Source organism: Cricetulus griseus, assembly GCF_003668045.3.
Source record: "Cricetulus griseus strain 17A/GY chromosome 1 unlocalized genomic scaffold, alternate assembly CriGri-PICRH-1.0 chr1_1, whole genome shotgun sequence".
Lineage (NCBI taxonomy): Eukaryota > Metazoa > Chordata > Mammalia > Rodentia > Cricetidae > Cricetulus > Cricetulus griseus.
In genome coordinates, this window is record NW_023276807.1 from 204,490,762 (window position 1) to 204,505,217 (window position 14,456).

A 14,456-nucleotide genomic window follows, 5' to 3' on the forward strand; every position below is an offset into this window, starting at 1 on the left:
AAGTGATTGTAGCTTCAGAAAATAGAGTTTGACAATATCCCTTCTGCTTCTAATGTGTGGAACAACTTGTGCAGTACTGGTATTAGCTCTTGCTTGAATTTCTGGTAGAATTCTGCAGTGAAGCCATCTGGCCCTGGGCTTTTTTTTGGTTGGAAGGCTTTTGATGACTGCTTCTATTTCATTAGGGGTTATAGGTCGATTTAAACTGCTTATCTGTTCTTGGTTTAATTTTGGTAAGTGATATCTATCCAGGAAACTGTCCATTTCCTTTAGATTTTCGAATTTTGTGGAGTACACGTTTTCAAAGTATGACCCGAAGATTCTCTGGATTTCCTCAGTGTCGGTTGTTATATCCCCCGTTTTGTTTTTTATTTTGTTTATTAGCATGCTGTCTCTCTCTGACTTTTGGTTAATTTGGATAGAGGTTTATCTATCTTGTTGATCTTCTCAAAGAACCAACTCTTTGTCTCATTGATTCTTTGTAATGTTTTCCTAGTTTCTACTTTATTGATTTTAGCCCTCAGTTTGATTGTTTCCTGGCGTCTACTACTCCGTGGGGAGTTTGCTTCTTTTTGCTCTAAAGCTTTCAGTTGTTCTGTCAATTCTCTCATGTCACTTTTCTCCAGTTTCTTCATATGAGCACTTAGTGCTATGAACTTTCCTCTTAGCACTGCTTTCAGAGTGTCCTATAAGTTTGGGTATGTTGTGTCTACATTCTCATTAAATTCTAGGAAGTCTTTAATTTCTTTTTTTATTTCTTCCTCAACTGAGGAATGATGCAATTGGGTGTTAATTCAATTTCCACGAGTTTGTAGGTTTCCTCAATTTGTATTGCTGTTGAATTCTAGCTTTAAAGCATAGTTATCTGATAAGATACAGGGGGTTATTTCAATTCTTTTGTATCTACGGAGGTTTTCTTTGTTGCCAACTATGTGGTCAATTTTAGAGAAGGTGCTATGTGGCGGTGAGAAGAAGGTATATTCTTTTGTGTTTGGATGGAATGTTCTATAGATATCTGTTAAACCCAGTTGGGCCATAAGTTCTGTTAGATCCTTTGTTTCTTTGTTAAGTTTCTGTCTGCTGGTCCTGTCTAGTGGTGAAAGGGGGCTGTTGAAGTCTCCTTCTATAAGTGGGTATGGTTTGAACTTTAGCAATGTTTCTTTTACAAATGTGGGTGCCTTCATATTTGGGGCATAGATGTTCAGGATTGAGACTTCATCTTGATGGACTTTTCCTGTGACGAGTATGAAATGTCCTTCTTCATCTCTTTTGATTGATTTTAGTTTGAAGTCTAATTTGTTAGATATTAGGATTACTACACCAGCTTGTTTCTTGGACCCATTTGATTGGAAAATCTTTTCCCAACCCTTTACTCTGAGGTAACACCTGTCTTTGAAGTTGAGGTGTGTTTCTTGTAAACAGCAAAAGGAAGGATTCTGTCTTCCTATCCATTCTGTTAGCCTGTATCTTTTTATGGGCAGGTTAAGACCATTGACATTGAGGGTTATTAATGTCCATTGATTGTTGACATTGATTAATGTCTTGTTTGTTTTGGATTTATTGTTGGTGGTGTCATTGTGTGTGGATTTCGCCCTCCTGTTTCTTTTTGTGTTTGGTAGAATTGGATTATTTATTGCCTATATTTTTGTGAGCGTAGTTATCTTCGTTGGGTTGGAATTTCCCTTCTAGAACTTTCTGTAGTGCTGGATTAAACTATTTCCTCATATTAAGGTCCCTAGCAATCTAAAGTTTTTAATACAAAGTGTCATCAATGTTAGGCAGATAAAGATATATTTTACTTTGTAAATTGGGGTTACAAATGACTAGCGTTTGGATCTTTTTTGTTGAAATTCAGTGCATTGCTATCTGCAAAGCTTTTTTTTTTCTTATTTTTAAGGTGTGTGTGTGTGTGTGTGTGCTCACGAGTGTGAGGGTGCACGAGTGCGTACATGTGTGTGTTCTCACCTGGATTGTATATGTGCATGCATTCCATGCGTGGTACACATATAGAGATCAGAGGACAGCATTTGTAAGTCAGTTCTTTCTGTGTGTCTTTCCCCCACCCCTGAGGTCTTTGTTGTTAGTTGCTGCTGTGCTATGCACTCCAGGGAAGGTGGTTCCCTGCCTCTGTCTCTGTCTCTATGTAGAAGTGCTTGGGTTACAGATTCCCTTTACTGCACCACTGCATCCCGCTTTTGCAGTGCATGTGAGGGTTTGAACTCACACTGTCAGGCTTGTGTGACAAACATCTTTACCTGATGGACCATCTCTCTAGCCCCTGTGAAGCAACTCCTCAATGCTTAGAGAGAATGAAACAAAGGGAAGCGACTTCTGCTTCCAGACAGGAGACAAGCACACATTTTTCTCTGTTCTTCTTGGTGAGTACAATTGAATGCCTGATTCTGTACATGAGATGGACAGAACACGACTTGCACAGGAGCAGGAAAGATGCAAGGCCCACAGCTTTGCACTTGGAAGAATGTCAGGAGTGAGATTGTGGGGAAATTTTTTGATTTTTGTTTTGTTTTGGTTTGGTTTTGGTTTTTCGCCCTATTTTCCTAAAATTGGTTGCTAGAGGGGTTGCCAATCCAAAGATGCCAATGAGCACAGATAAAAGCAAGCAAGCAACAAGTATGAACCAACCAAATGTTACTCTGTTTAATCAATGGATCAAGAAAGTGAAGGGGAAAAAAGACACATTTAGAAAACCCTCTCTACTATAATGTAGCTCAAATACTAATTGGTGTTAATAATAAAAATCCCCAAGTCAGATATAGGGGTAAATGCTGAAAGATCAGAGAAGCAGAGCAGCCCCCACTAGTTCTTACCTCTACTGATTCCCTAGAATGAATGGGCCATACTGTCTCTAGGAATCCTCAGACCAAATGCTCAGACTGAATGCACTGAGCTCCTGTCTCCTTCTGTCTTATTATATTCCTCTGTTTGCCCAGCCACAGCACTCATGTCTCCACCTCCCTAGTGCTGGGATTAAATGTGTGTGACTCCCAAATACTGGGCCTAAAGGTATGTGCCACCACTGCCTGGCCTCTACAGCTAGCTAGTGGCTTAGCTCTGAACTCTGGTCTTCAGGCAAGGTTTATTTGTTAGATTACAAACAAAATATCACCACACTATAACCTAAAATCACAGCAAAAGCTGGAACAAAGGTCTAAGGGAGTCATCTTAGACCTTTGCCTTCTTCAGGGACCCCAATATAACCAGCAGAATGGTACCAAAGAAGGCTGTTTTGTTCTCCTTAGGAAATAAATGAGACCCTTACTTTCCATGGCATCATTGAAGATCACATCCTAGACTTCTGTCCCCACACAGTGGTAATGGAACACCCCTCTTCCTCCCTGATGGATGGAGTCAGAGATGCCTAGAGGGTCAGGATTTATTACCATCCCACAAAAGAGAGATTCCCCTCCCTTACCTTACCCACAATGTGTTGCTAGTAGATGCCACTAGAAAAAGGAGAGGGCCATTTCTACCCCTCCTAGCTATCGAGGGAGCAGCAGAGCCTAGTTAACCATGGATGCCCATAGGAATAAGAAGCCAAAACCCCTCTGGGTTTTACTAGTTTATGTAAGTGCCAGAGAAAAGTCATTCTCTGGAGAACTGAGAGTCAGTCCCTATGACCTGTTTGGCTTTCAAGACACTCAGCATCACATCCAGGACACTAAAGAAGCTTAGTGCTGTGTACAAATTGATCACCCCAAAATCCAAATTCTAAAATGCTCTAAAACCAGAAAAGAATGTATACCAGCAAGATGCTTGAAAATGTTTAGGCTTTGGCTGCAGGGCATAGTGGAGAATGCTTTTAATCTCAGAGTTCAGAATGCTGAGGTAAGAGGGTCATGGGTTTGAGGCCAAGTTAGACTACATGGATTCTGTGAAGGAAAAAACAGTCTTTGGATTTTAGAGCATTTTTAGATTTTTATACTAGGGATACTCAACTAGTGGAGTCCATATGAATATCCAAAAATTAAGGAAAAAAACCTCTAAAATGTTAAATATTTCTGATCTTAAGCAATTTTTGCAGGCTTTAAAATAAAAGATTTTCTTTTTAATTACACTCTACTTTGCCTGTGTGTGTGTGTGTGTGTGTGTGTGTGTGTGTGTGTGTGTGTGTGTGTGTGCAGATGCCCATGCAAGTCAGGGAGGAGCCCCAACCTCTCTTCCCAGGAGCTGGAGTCACAGGCAGTTGTGAGCTGCCTGCTATGGGCCCTGGGAATCTGGCAAGTGTTTTAACTGTTGAGCCACCTCTCCAGAGTCAGTGGCCCTAAGCATTTTTGAATAAAAGAGAGTTACTCTGGAGCGACTTTCCCTCAGCCTGAGGCTGTTTCTACCTCACATGCTCCATGGCCTCCATGATGCCATTGGATGTGACAACTTGGATTTAGCTAAATTCTCTAACATTTCAGTTGAACAGCAAGCTGTCACTCAACCCAGAGTGTAGCCTGCATTCTCCGATGGCCTTTCCTATGAGTTCCAAACCTGCTTAGTCAACTCCCACAGACATATCAATGATTTGCAAATTATATAAAAAATAATCTCACAATACATACATCCTGCTAACACCGCTTCTTTGTTAAACCCTGTAATTTGCATATTTTCTATTTTGCAGTTTTTATTATAGTGGTCTCCATCTACAGTGGGATGAAGTAGAGCATGAACAGTAATGTCGTTCTGTAGCTAATGGTCTACCCCAGAATCAAGCCTAGCTGCCTTGTGTAAGCTAAAGTTCTCTCTCTCTGTCTCTCTCTCTCTCTGTCTCTCTCTCTCTGTGTCTCTCTCTGTCTCTCTCTCTGTCTCTCTCTCTCTCTCTCTCTCTCTCTCTCTCTCTCTCTCTCTCACACACACACACACACACACAGTTTTCAAGATAGGGTGTCTCTTTGTAACAGCGTTGACTGTCCTGGAACTCACTTTGTAGACCAGGCTGGCCTCTAATTCACAGAGATCCACCTGCCTCTGCCTCCCAAGTGCTGGGAATGAAGGTGTGCACCAGCACAGGCCTTCCTCTTCTCCTAAATTCAACCCTCCTCTGCTTTCCTTGGCTTCATCCCCACATTCTCTCTTTTCCAGATACTCCTTTAAACTACAAGACAAAACAAAATGAACCTCACCTAGCACTTCAGTGAATTTCCACACTTCTTTCTTATTCTTTAAACTTCTAAGAAATGTATTCTATTTTCAATCATCTGTTTCGTAACACACTGGTGCCTGATTTCCATATGTACCACTCCACTGAAACTGAACCCTTGACCATCCAAGGTTCAAATATGCACAAGTTATCAAATCTATTTATGAAGGACTTGCTAGTTGGCTTCCATCACATACTCTCCCTTTACTCATTGTAAGAGAACCCTGAGTGCAGTGGTTTGAATAAGAATGGTCTTCATAGGCTAAATATTTGCATGCTCGGTCCCCAGTTGGTGAACTGCTTGAAGGATTAGGAGTTGTGACCTTGTTGGAGGAGGTGTGTCCTTGTTCAAGGAAGTGTGTCATTGGGGTGGGCTTTTGCCAGGTCCAGTGTCTCACTCTCTTTGCCTAGCTGTGGATAAGAATGTAAAGCTTTCAGTACCTGCTTTCGTGTGACCATGTTCCCCCCACCATGGTGATAAAGGAAACCCTCTGGAACTACAAGCAAGCTCATAATTAAATGCTTTCTTTTATAAAAGTGGCCATGGTCATGGCATCTCTTCACAGCAATAGGACAGCATGGACTTAGGCACCGGGGCTGAGAAGATGAGTCATTGGAGAAGCTGCTTGCTGTGTGAAATTGAGGTCCTGAGTTTGGATCTCCAGGACCCATATAAAACCCAGGTATGGTGTTGGCACTTTTAAGTCCAGAATTGGTGGGGGCGTGGGTGGGAGACCGAGATAGTTGGATTCTGTGGGCTCACTGGAAAATCCAGCTAATCAGTTTCTCAAAACAACAACAAAACCCTAAACCAACCAACCAACCAACCAACCAACCCAACCCAACTCAACCCAACCAGCCACAAAAAAACAAAAACCCAAGATGGACAACCACAGTGGAAAACTTCCAACATTGAACTCTGATCTCTACATACACAGACATGGATACACACATACACACACACACACACACACACACACACACACACACACACACACACACACACACAGAGAGAGAGAGAGAGAGAGGAGAGAGAGAGAGAGAGAGAGAGAGAGAGAGAGAGAAGAGAGAGAGAGAGAGAGAGAGAGAGAGAGAGACCATGGGCAAGCTACAAGCTATCTACTTGAAAGGTATATTTCCCAGCATCATTTGCTTCTAGGAAAGGCATGTCACTTACTCAATCGAGGACATAGAAATACAGAAGAATCCAGCATTCCCAGAACACCCTTAAAAAAAAAAAAAAAAAGAGTGAATGAAGGGACTGTAGAGATTGCTTAGCGATAAGAAGCATTTGTTGCTCTTGTTGAGGATCCAAAGCCCAGCTTCTATGACTATGGCTAGCTTTGCTTTCTGATCTCCAGGCAAGCTTTATTAGATCATAAACAATGTATCACCACCAAGTGTGTGCTTGGATCTGAACTATTCATTGATACGCTCTTTCAGAAAAGAAATAGAAGCCTTTCTGAAGCTTAAATCTCAATATTCACTGCCTCACAACTTCCACTGGACACTAATCAGGAAATTATTAGTTGGGTGCTGGGCTTCAAGGGCTTTCACAGGCTCCATGAGTTGTACTTATTGCAAGGCTAACATGGGGGAAAGGCCCATTTTCTAACTCCTTTATATGCAATTGGCTGATTTTACTTCTTTGAAGTTTAATGGACCAAGAGCCTCAATTGCTTACTGGCTGATGGCTGGAGGGGCTCTCATTTTTTTTACCATGTAGACCTTTTCAAAGAGCAATTAACAATGTAGTAATTGGCTTAGTTGGAAAGAACAAGAAGATGAGAAATAGTGGAGTGAGAGCAGGCTGAAAATACAGTCTCCCACGATCTAATTTCAAAAAAGGATGGCCATCACTTTCTGTTGTTATGTTGATAGGAATCATAGGGTACAGCCCTGTACAAACAGGGACAAGGGCTGAACAAGCAGCCAATATGATACAAGGATGGCTGAGAACCATTGACCAAGCAGCGTATCACATATGGTAGTTTAAATAAGATGTCCCCATTTGAATATTTAGTCTCCAGCTAGTGGCACTTTTAGAAGAGGTTTAGGAAAGGAGACTTTGGAGGAAGGCTTGGAGAGTTCAAAGACTTGCATCTTTTGAGGTTCTTCTGTTTCCTGCTTGGAGTTGAAACTTATATTGCCATATACTGTGCCTATATACAGAGCCAGTGATTCAAGATATGAGCCCTCCTTTTCTTCTCTGGTCTCCATGCTGCTGCTTGCTGCCACATCTCCCTGCTGTGACAAACACATCCCTCTTGAACTGTCGTTCCAAAAAAAACCTTTCTTCTATAGGTGTCCTTGGCCAGTGTTTTCTCACTGCAATAGGAAAGTGAGCCACACCTCCTCTGTGCCCCAGGACCTAAGGTGCTATAACATTTTATAAACACCGAGAACAGGCTAAGATAGGTGGGCATAGTTACTGCCAATCAGCTCTACAGTTTGGACACTTTGTTCCTGTCAGACTGCAGGAATATTTGAGACTGCAGGAACATTTGAGACTGTTGCTCATTTTTCGCGTATTTTGAAAAACATTCTACGGAGGTTGCCCGGCCCCCTCCCCAGTCTGAATAAATGCTATAATAATACAAAAGTTTAAGCTGACAAATGTTTACTAAGGGCCGGAAAGACAGCTTGGTGGCAGAGTGCCTGCCTAGCATGTGTGAGGCGCTAGGTTCAATTCTCAGCCAAGTGCTGCGAAGCTGCCCACCCCTTTTTGCATTTCACTTGCATTATTTACGTGGTGTCTCCATTTCATTTCCCACTTTTAGAGCAGGTTTCCACCAAAACAGTCCTCTCTATTTAAATAGGAGACACTTTGGCCATGAAGAATTATTTTTTTAGGGCCAGGACTCAAGCATTATAACTCACCTACCGAGTCCTCGTGTTGTAAGAAAACAAGACAAACTAGCACGTTTTAATATCTTAATATTAGTGAATTAATAAATATCACACGGATTTACATTAATTTTAATGAGGCAAATCGTTATAAATACATAGCCGCGATCAATGTGTCCAAATGAAAAACATAATAGTAACTAGTGTATTTGTTCGGTTCCTAGGGGGCTCTTTTGGGCAGTTCCACTCCGGGCCATAGGGGGCAGAGCAGCGTTTTCTGGCTCGCCATTTTCGTCTCCGCTTCCTTCACTGTTGGAACCGACCACATCAGTGAGGAAGGGGGGAAAGATACTACGTAGGGTCAGTAGGCCTGTCCCAGGCTTGCTGTAGTAGGGAATTATGCTCCCTGGTGATTCATTACTTCAAGCCACACTTAGACAAGCTCATTGCCACACGTAGTGTCTCCCAGAAAACTTCTAGGCCGTGCCGGGACGCACCCGCTATTTCCTCCTCCCCCGCCGAGCGGGCAAAGACATGGTCCGCTCCTCCCGGCTAGACCGGAAGCCGCCGCGTGCTGCGCGCGCCTCTCGGCCGGGAAGGTTCGGCAAGTGTGCGCCGTGGGCGAGCTGGCGCGCGTCCGGGCCCATGGGTCTCCATGGCGACGGCGGGGACCCGGCAGCCCGAGCGGGGCCGTGGGGCTCCGGGGGCCTCCGCGGCAGCGTGGCCGTGTTCGCCGCCGTGGCTGCCGTGTTCACCCTGACGCTGCCCCGCTCGCTGCCGGGGGGAGACTCGGGTAAAGTACTCGCGGGCCGCCCTCCTCCCAGGCCCCCTGTCCCCGGGCGTGTCCCCCGCTCCCGCGTCCCATCACGGGAGCTCAGCGCAGAGTTCTGAGTTCCAGAACTAGCCGCCTTTCCGTTTCTGGATCTCTGGCCTCTGTATTCTTGAGCTGTCCCGCTTCTGTGGCTTTCAGCTGATGAGATTTCACCACCTGTCCACTTCCCGCCGGTCATTTCCACTTTGCGATCCGTTTTGGTCCATAAGTGTTACCTATCGAGACCTTTACAGTGTTACAGACGAAAAGATTGACAGTAGTGAACAAATACCTAGAGCGTCCTAGTGTGCTTAGACACGACACAACGAGTTCCTAAATAAACTACATTTTAAGTGGTGGTCGATTACGGAGGCACTAGGGGAGATGTAGTTCAGAGTGCCAGGCGGTGAGTAGTGGATCCTTCAGAAGACCAGGAAAAGCTTCCCAGGAAGTGACAATAATTAGAACCTGACTATTAAGAGGGGAAACTCTTAAAAGGGAGGGCCGGGGCAGCTTAAGGCAGCCCTCTATGGGGCGGGGGAAGGGGAGAAGAAGCGTATCTCACACAGATGAAGACAGGGGAATAATTGTTACATATTTGAATCTAGAAATGAAATTCCTGGCTTTGTTTTACAGCCAGATCAAGTGACCAGCAATGTTTTAGAATGGTGCTGTGGCAAAATTTGCTGAAGAACCCATGAGCTGCTTATCATTTCACTACCTGAAAATTTCACCCAGATTTGGTGGCTGACGCAGGGAACGTTTATCGTCTCCCAGTCTCTGGATCAGTAGCTTTCGGTGCAGTTTAGCTGGGGCACTAAGATGTGGGCTGCAGTTGCAGACCTCTTGGCCCTGTTGGGGGAGCTTCTACTTCCAAACTCAGTCTAGTTCTTTGCTGTGTGACTCTCCATAAGATAGCCGATTCCTGTCAAAAGAAAGAGATAGAGCACTCTGACATTCTATTCTGTCTTTCATTTTTGAAACCTAATCCAGGAAGTGATATGCCACTGCCCTGTTTTATTTGAGGGAGTCAGTAATTCTAGACCAGTTCAAAGGGGAGAGGATTACACAGCAAGAAAGCCAGGAGATGGGGATTACCAGGACTGGCTTCAAGATTGCCTGACAACTGAAGGATCCTTGATGCTCCGTTTTCAGGTCGTCTCCTCTTTTTGGTTCCAGTTACTGGGGATGGTGTTTGGGAATGGACTTATCAACTTCGCAAGGTTATTATAAAATAATGAAATAGTTTTAGGGCTGCAAGAGGTTTGATATTAAAGGGTGTTATTGAGAGGTTAGCTAGCTCTGTACCCATTAAAAGATATCTACAACAATTTATGGTTGTTAGAGCCACAAGTGTGGGATGAGAAGCATAACACTGCATTTACTATATGCCACTAATCGTCCTAAGTGCCTTTTATGGATTTTTGCTCTTCCAGCTGTCCTAGGAGGTAGGTGCTGTTCTCTTCTTTTGGAGATGAGTGAAGTAAGGCTAGCCAAAGACACAGTGAGTGAGGGCCATCCAAAAAGAACCTACACAGATTGACTTTGGAACACTCTGTTTTAATGCCTGTTCAAAAGAATTTTGGGACATTGTTAAATTCTCCATCATACATAGTGATAATCTTTTTAAATTGTTGTCTTCTTTTATAATACTGTATTTCATGTGTCACCAAGAGAATAAAGTTGTGTATTCATCTGAATTACCAGACTTCTTACTTGGTCTGATGTGTTTAGTTGGATGCTGAATGATATTGGTTGCTTGCTTCTGATTTTTTATGATCATTTTCGGGAATCATCAATAAGCTATTTTCAACTACATGCCAATGTGGAAATTCTGTTTAGGCTTACCTTTGATCATGCTGTTTCTGTGTTGAATGTACTTGAATGTTTATGAAATTTATGTTCTGTCAATAAACAGAATACATCTCAAAACCAAATAAAGCATGTACCCTTCCTGATACATATTAAGTTGTACTCAATAGATCTACCATATTGTGTGGCATTGCCAGTTTTTTTCTTTTCCTTCACTACTAAACATGCATATTTGTTCGTGGACAGTTCTCATGATCCTCAAGAGAAAAAAATTAATGATGTATGGGCATGTACACTTTAAGCATCTACAGGCAGCTCTGGGCTTGTACTACTTTGTATCTGGCACAACAAAGTTATGTGTCTCAAACTTGAATATACTTAAAATTTTCCCAGCAAGTTTCAGTGGTAATGTTGGAAGACCTTCACAAAGTTTAGTTCTAATACAAGTAGCCCTTTAATTTAACTAAGGAAACGACACTGACAAGGGCTAGGAGAAAACAAGAACTTGGGAGGCACTGAGTTTAGTATTTTTGCCCTCCTCTTTTTCACATTCACTTTAAGAGCATTCCCTTTGCTCTTGACCACGGATGCGTTATAGATTTTGAACAGTGGCTTTTTTCTTTTTTTGATTGACCATTGCCATAATTGATAGAAATTTGTCAGATTTGTCCTTGTAACAATGGAATTTCAGAGGTAAAAATACAGATTATTTATTTTTTTGGCAAGAAGCAGAGGAATGGTATTAATACACTCCAAATGGGAGAGAATAGTGGCCTTGAAAGCTGCAACTTAGTATACTTTGTCACACAGATAAAAGCAACAAATAGATCAAAACTGAGCTAAATCATGAAGTAAAATTATACCTAGTAGTTATAAAGGAAACAGTTATACACATTTTTCGACTATAAACAATTTCTCTAAAAGAAGTGTTCACAATACGAAAAATACTTCAGTTTCTGAGATGCCAGTATCCCTAATTGACCTAAGTAAGCAGTCATTCACTGGAGAAAAGGGGTTCTGAGTAGTTAAGGACTACAGTGTGGTATGTCTTCCATCACCCTCTATGTGCTGAGGATTTGTTCTTGATTCTTTGTGGGTGGCCAGAGAGGGGACAGGTGGTGTTTTTCTTGGCAGGATCCTTAAATGACTATGATGATGTTTTTAGACTTAGTGAGAGACAAGAAATGAAAACAACTAGCTAGAATATAACCCTATATAGGAAAGTGCTAAATAGTTGAGACATGTGGAGGAGAGGAAATGATTAACTGGTAGAGGATGCTGGGGCTGGGGCTGTGTAAGGAAAGGTGTTATTCCAAAGTGGCGATTGAACTGGGCCTTGACAGGTTTAGGGACGAAAGGTGGAAAAGTATTCCAGGGTGAGAGACGACTGGTGAAGGTGTGAAAAGGGGCCACCCCAGTGCAACATTGGCTCTCAGATTTGGGGAGCATAGGTAGTGTGGAAACAAGGCTGCCAAGGGGAACTGCCTGACTGGAGAAGCCCTTATTCTTGTTAAGATAACTGAATTTAGTAACAGCAGCCATTGGGAAATTGTAGACTAGGGATAGGCTCCAGCTTCTTGATTTTGTAGAAACTGAGAGAAGGGTGTTGCAATCAAGAATAGTTTTGGAACAAAGATACATTAAAGTGAATTAGTTAAGTCTTGCTATATAGTTCAGGCCAGGGAAGGTGGGGGTCTATTTTTTTAAGTGGGACAGTAGAAATTAAAGGCAGAGGGTTGGTATCTGTTGAGGAACAGAACTTGCACACTAGTGCCTTTCCTAATAAGAAGTAACCATAAGTCACTATCCAGACTAACTTTTCACTGTGCTGCTGTGCCAAGATGTGAGTTAGACATGCTCTAGTTACAGTAACAGATGTCGGATTGCCTACTGTGCTGTAAACTTAGATAGAATGGCTAGCAGTGAGGAGCTCCATGTAAAGGATAGAATGATATATTGCTCCAAAACTTTACATTATGGGAGAGCTTACCAAAACAATGCAGACTGCTTAAAGATACCTAACTTGATGTAGACAAGGTATCCAGATGCCAGCATTTGGGTAACATGGCACATTTGACAGTGTCCAAACCTCAAACCTCTGTATACTTTTTATGGCAGACAGCTGCATCATTTTTTGTTGTAGGAGCAGCAGTCTCACCAGGTTTCCTAGGCTGACCTTGGATTTATGGTAATCCTCCTGCCTCTGTCTCCCGAGTACTAAGATAACAGGCCCAAACTATTGCCACTCCTCTTTAAAATTGCATCTTTATAAGCCATGCTACATTCCTGAGAGAATGCAGCATATCACATCCACGCTGTGCTAATGTGTTTGCATATTTACAAGTAAATACAACTTTCATGGTGCTAGAGAGATGGCTCAGAGGTTAAGAGCCCTGGCTGTTCTTCCTCAGGTCCTGAATTCAATTCCCAGCAACCACATGGTGGCTCACAACCATCTGTATTGGGATCTGATACCCTCCTCTACATTCAGATAGAGCACTCATATTCATAAGATCAACAAATAAGTTTTTAAAAAAATACAACTTTCAGGAAGGAAAAGAAATTTTTTTTAAATTAGAACTCACATGTATTTCCACTGACCAGTTCCTTAAAACTATGGAAGATAGTTTGTTAATAAGACCTAAGAGAGAAAGTACTCTTAGACTATTTCATGCTGTTAAATCTCCCCAGATTTAGTTTTATCCAGTGAAATTAATGCAAAACCCCAATGCAAGCATCCGGATTTTGAAAACTTTGGAGGAGTGTCATTCTGTAATAGTAATTATTGGTTTTACATTATTTTTTCACAGGGGAACTGATCACAGCCGCACATGAGCTTGGAGTAAGTATTAGTTTTATTGTTTAATCAATGCTCTCATTAACAGTTTTAGGAATTAAGAAAGTTTAATTAAGCATGGAATAAAGTAGATTAATTTATTTTCAAGCCCTAGTTTTTAGTAACTTATAAGTACAGTACATGACAATTTACTTTAAGTTTTAAATCCAATTAACTGAAATTATAAAGCAAAGCCTTTACTATATATACAGTAGCTGGCTTATTATCATCCCAAATTTTGTATAAGCTGTGGAGAATAAATCGGGTTAACAATTTTAATAAGTTTATTATTTAATAAACTTTATTATGGTGTGTGATCCCTTTAGTCAAGACCTTATGACTGTCAGCGCGGTGGTAATCCCATAGCAGTGTGGTCTTTCGACTCTAACCAAGGCATGTTTCAGGGCCTGCCTGCTTTCAGTAACCTTTTCAATGACCCGAAAGTACTGTAAACCTAGAGCACAGACTGCTTAAGGACTAGCAGTGGAATATGCCACCCTCCCTTCAGGTGACGTACTGCACGATAGGCACACCAGAGCCACCAAAGAAAACAGCTATATTGACACAAGAAGATTACAATAGGAAGCCACTGTTCAGACATTTAGTCCTCGAGTCATAGTCCTCATGCTGGCCGGAGAAAAGGGCTACTTTTTCAGCTGAAGCCAGTGCGACGCACCTTTCCAGATGAAAACTTCTGACGGTTGCTTCTTTTTTCCATAGGTTGCCCATCCCCCCGGGTATCCTTTGTTCACACTGGTGGCTAGCCTGGCAATCACTCTCTTTCCATTTGGTTCCGTTGCCTACCGAGTCAATCTTCTCTGTGGCTTATTTGGAGCGGTAGCTGCTTCACTCCTTTTTTTCACCGTTTTCAGGTAAAGTAGTTGATTAGTTAGTTTTGAGAATTAGTGATATGGGTTCCTCATGACCAGCTACATATATTTGTAAAATCTTTTGTTGCTGAAGTGGCTTCCCTAAGTCACATAATTTCACTTTTTTACGGGAAT

General features: G+C 42.2%; 1 protein-coding gene across 4 annotated transcripts in view; it reads left to right on the plus strand.

Moving 5' to 3' along the window:
• The first annotated feature begins 8,566 nt into the window (after window positions 1-8,566).
• Tmem260 (transmembrane protein 260) overlaps window positions 8,567-14,456 on the plus strand; it is a 65,318-nt gene continuing 59,428 nt past the window's right edge. For 2 of the 4 annotated variants that reach the window (XM_027386568.2, XM_027386570.2), the window contains exons 1-3: window positions 8,569-8,786; window positions 13,427-13,458; window positions 14,173-14,324. In XM_027386568.2, coding sequence (XP_027242369.1) covers window positions 8,639-8,786; window positions 13,427-13,458; window positions 14,173-14,324 — 332 coding nt within the window. In that variant the 5' untranslated portion in view covers window positions 8,569-8,638. Of the gene's footprint in view, window positions 8,787-13,426; window positions 13,459-14,172; window positions 14,325-14,456 lie in introns of those variants that run through there. The other 2 variants (XM_035452536.1, XM_035452537.1) reach the window with 2 other exon arrangements.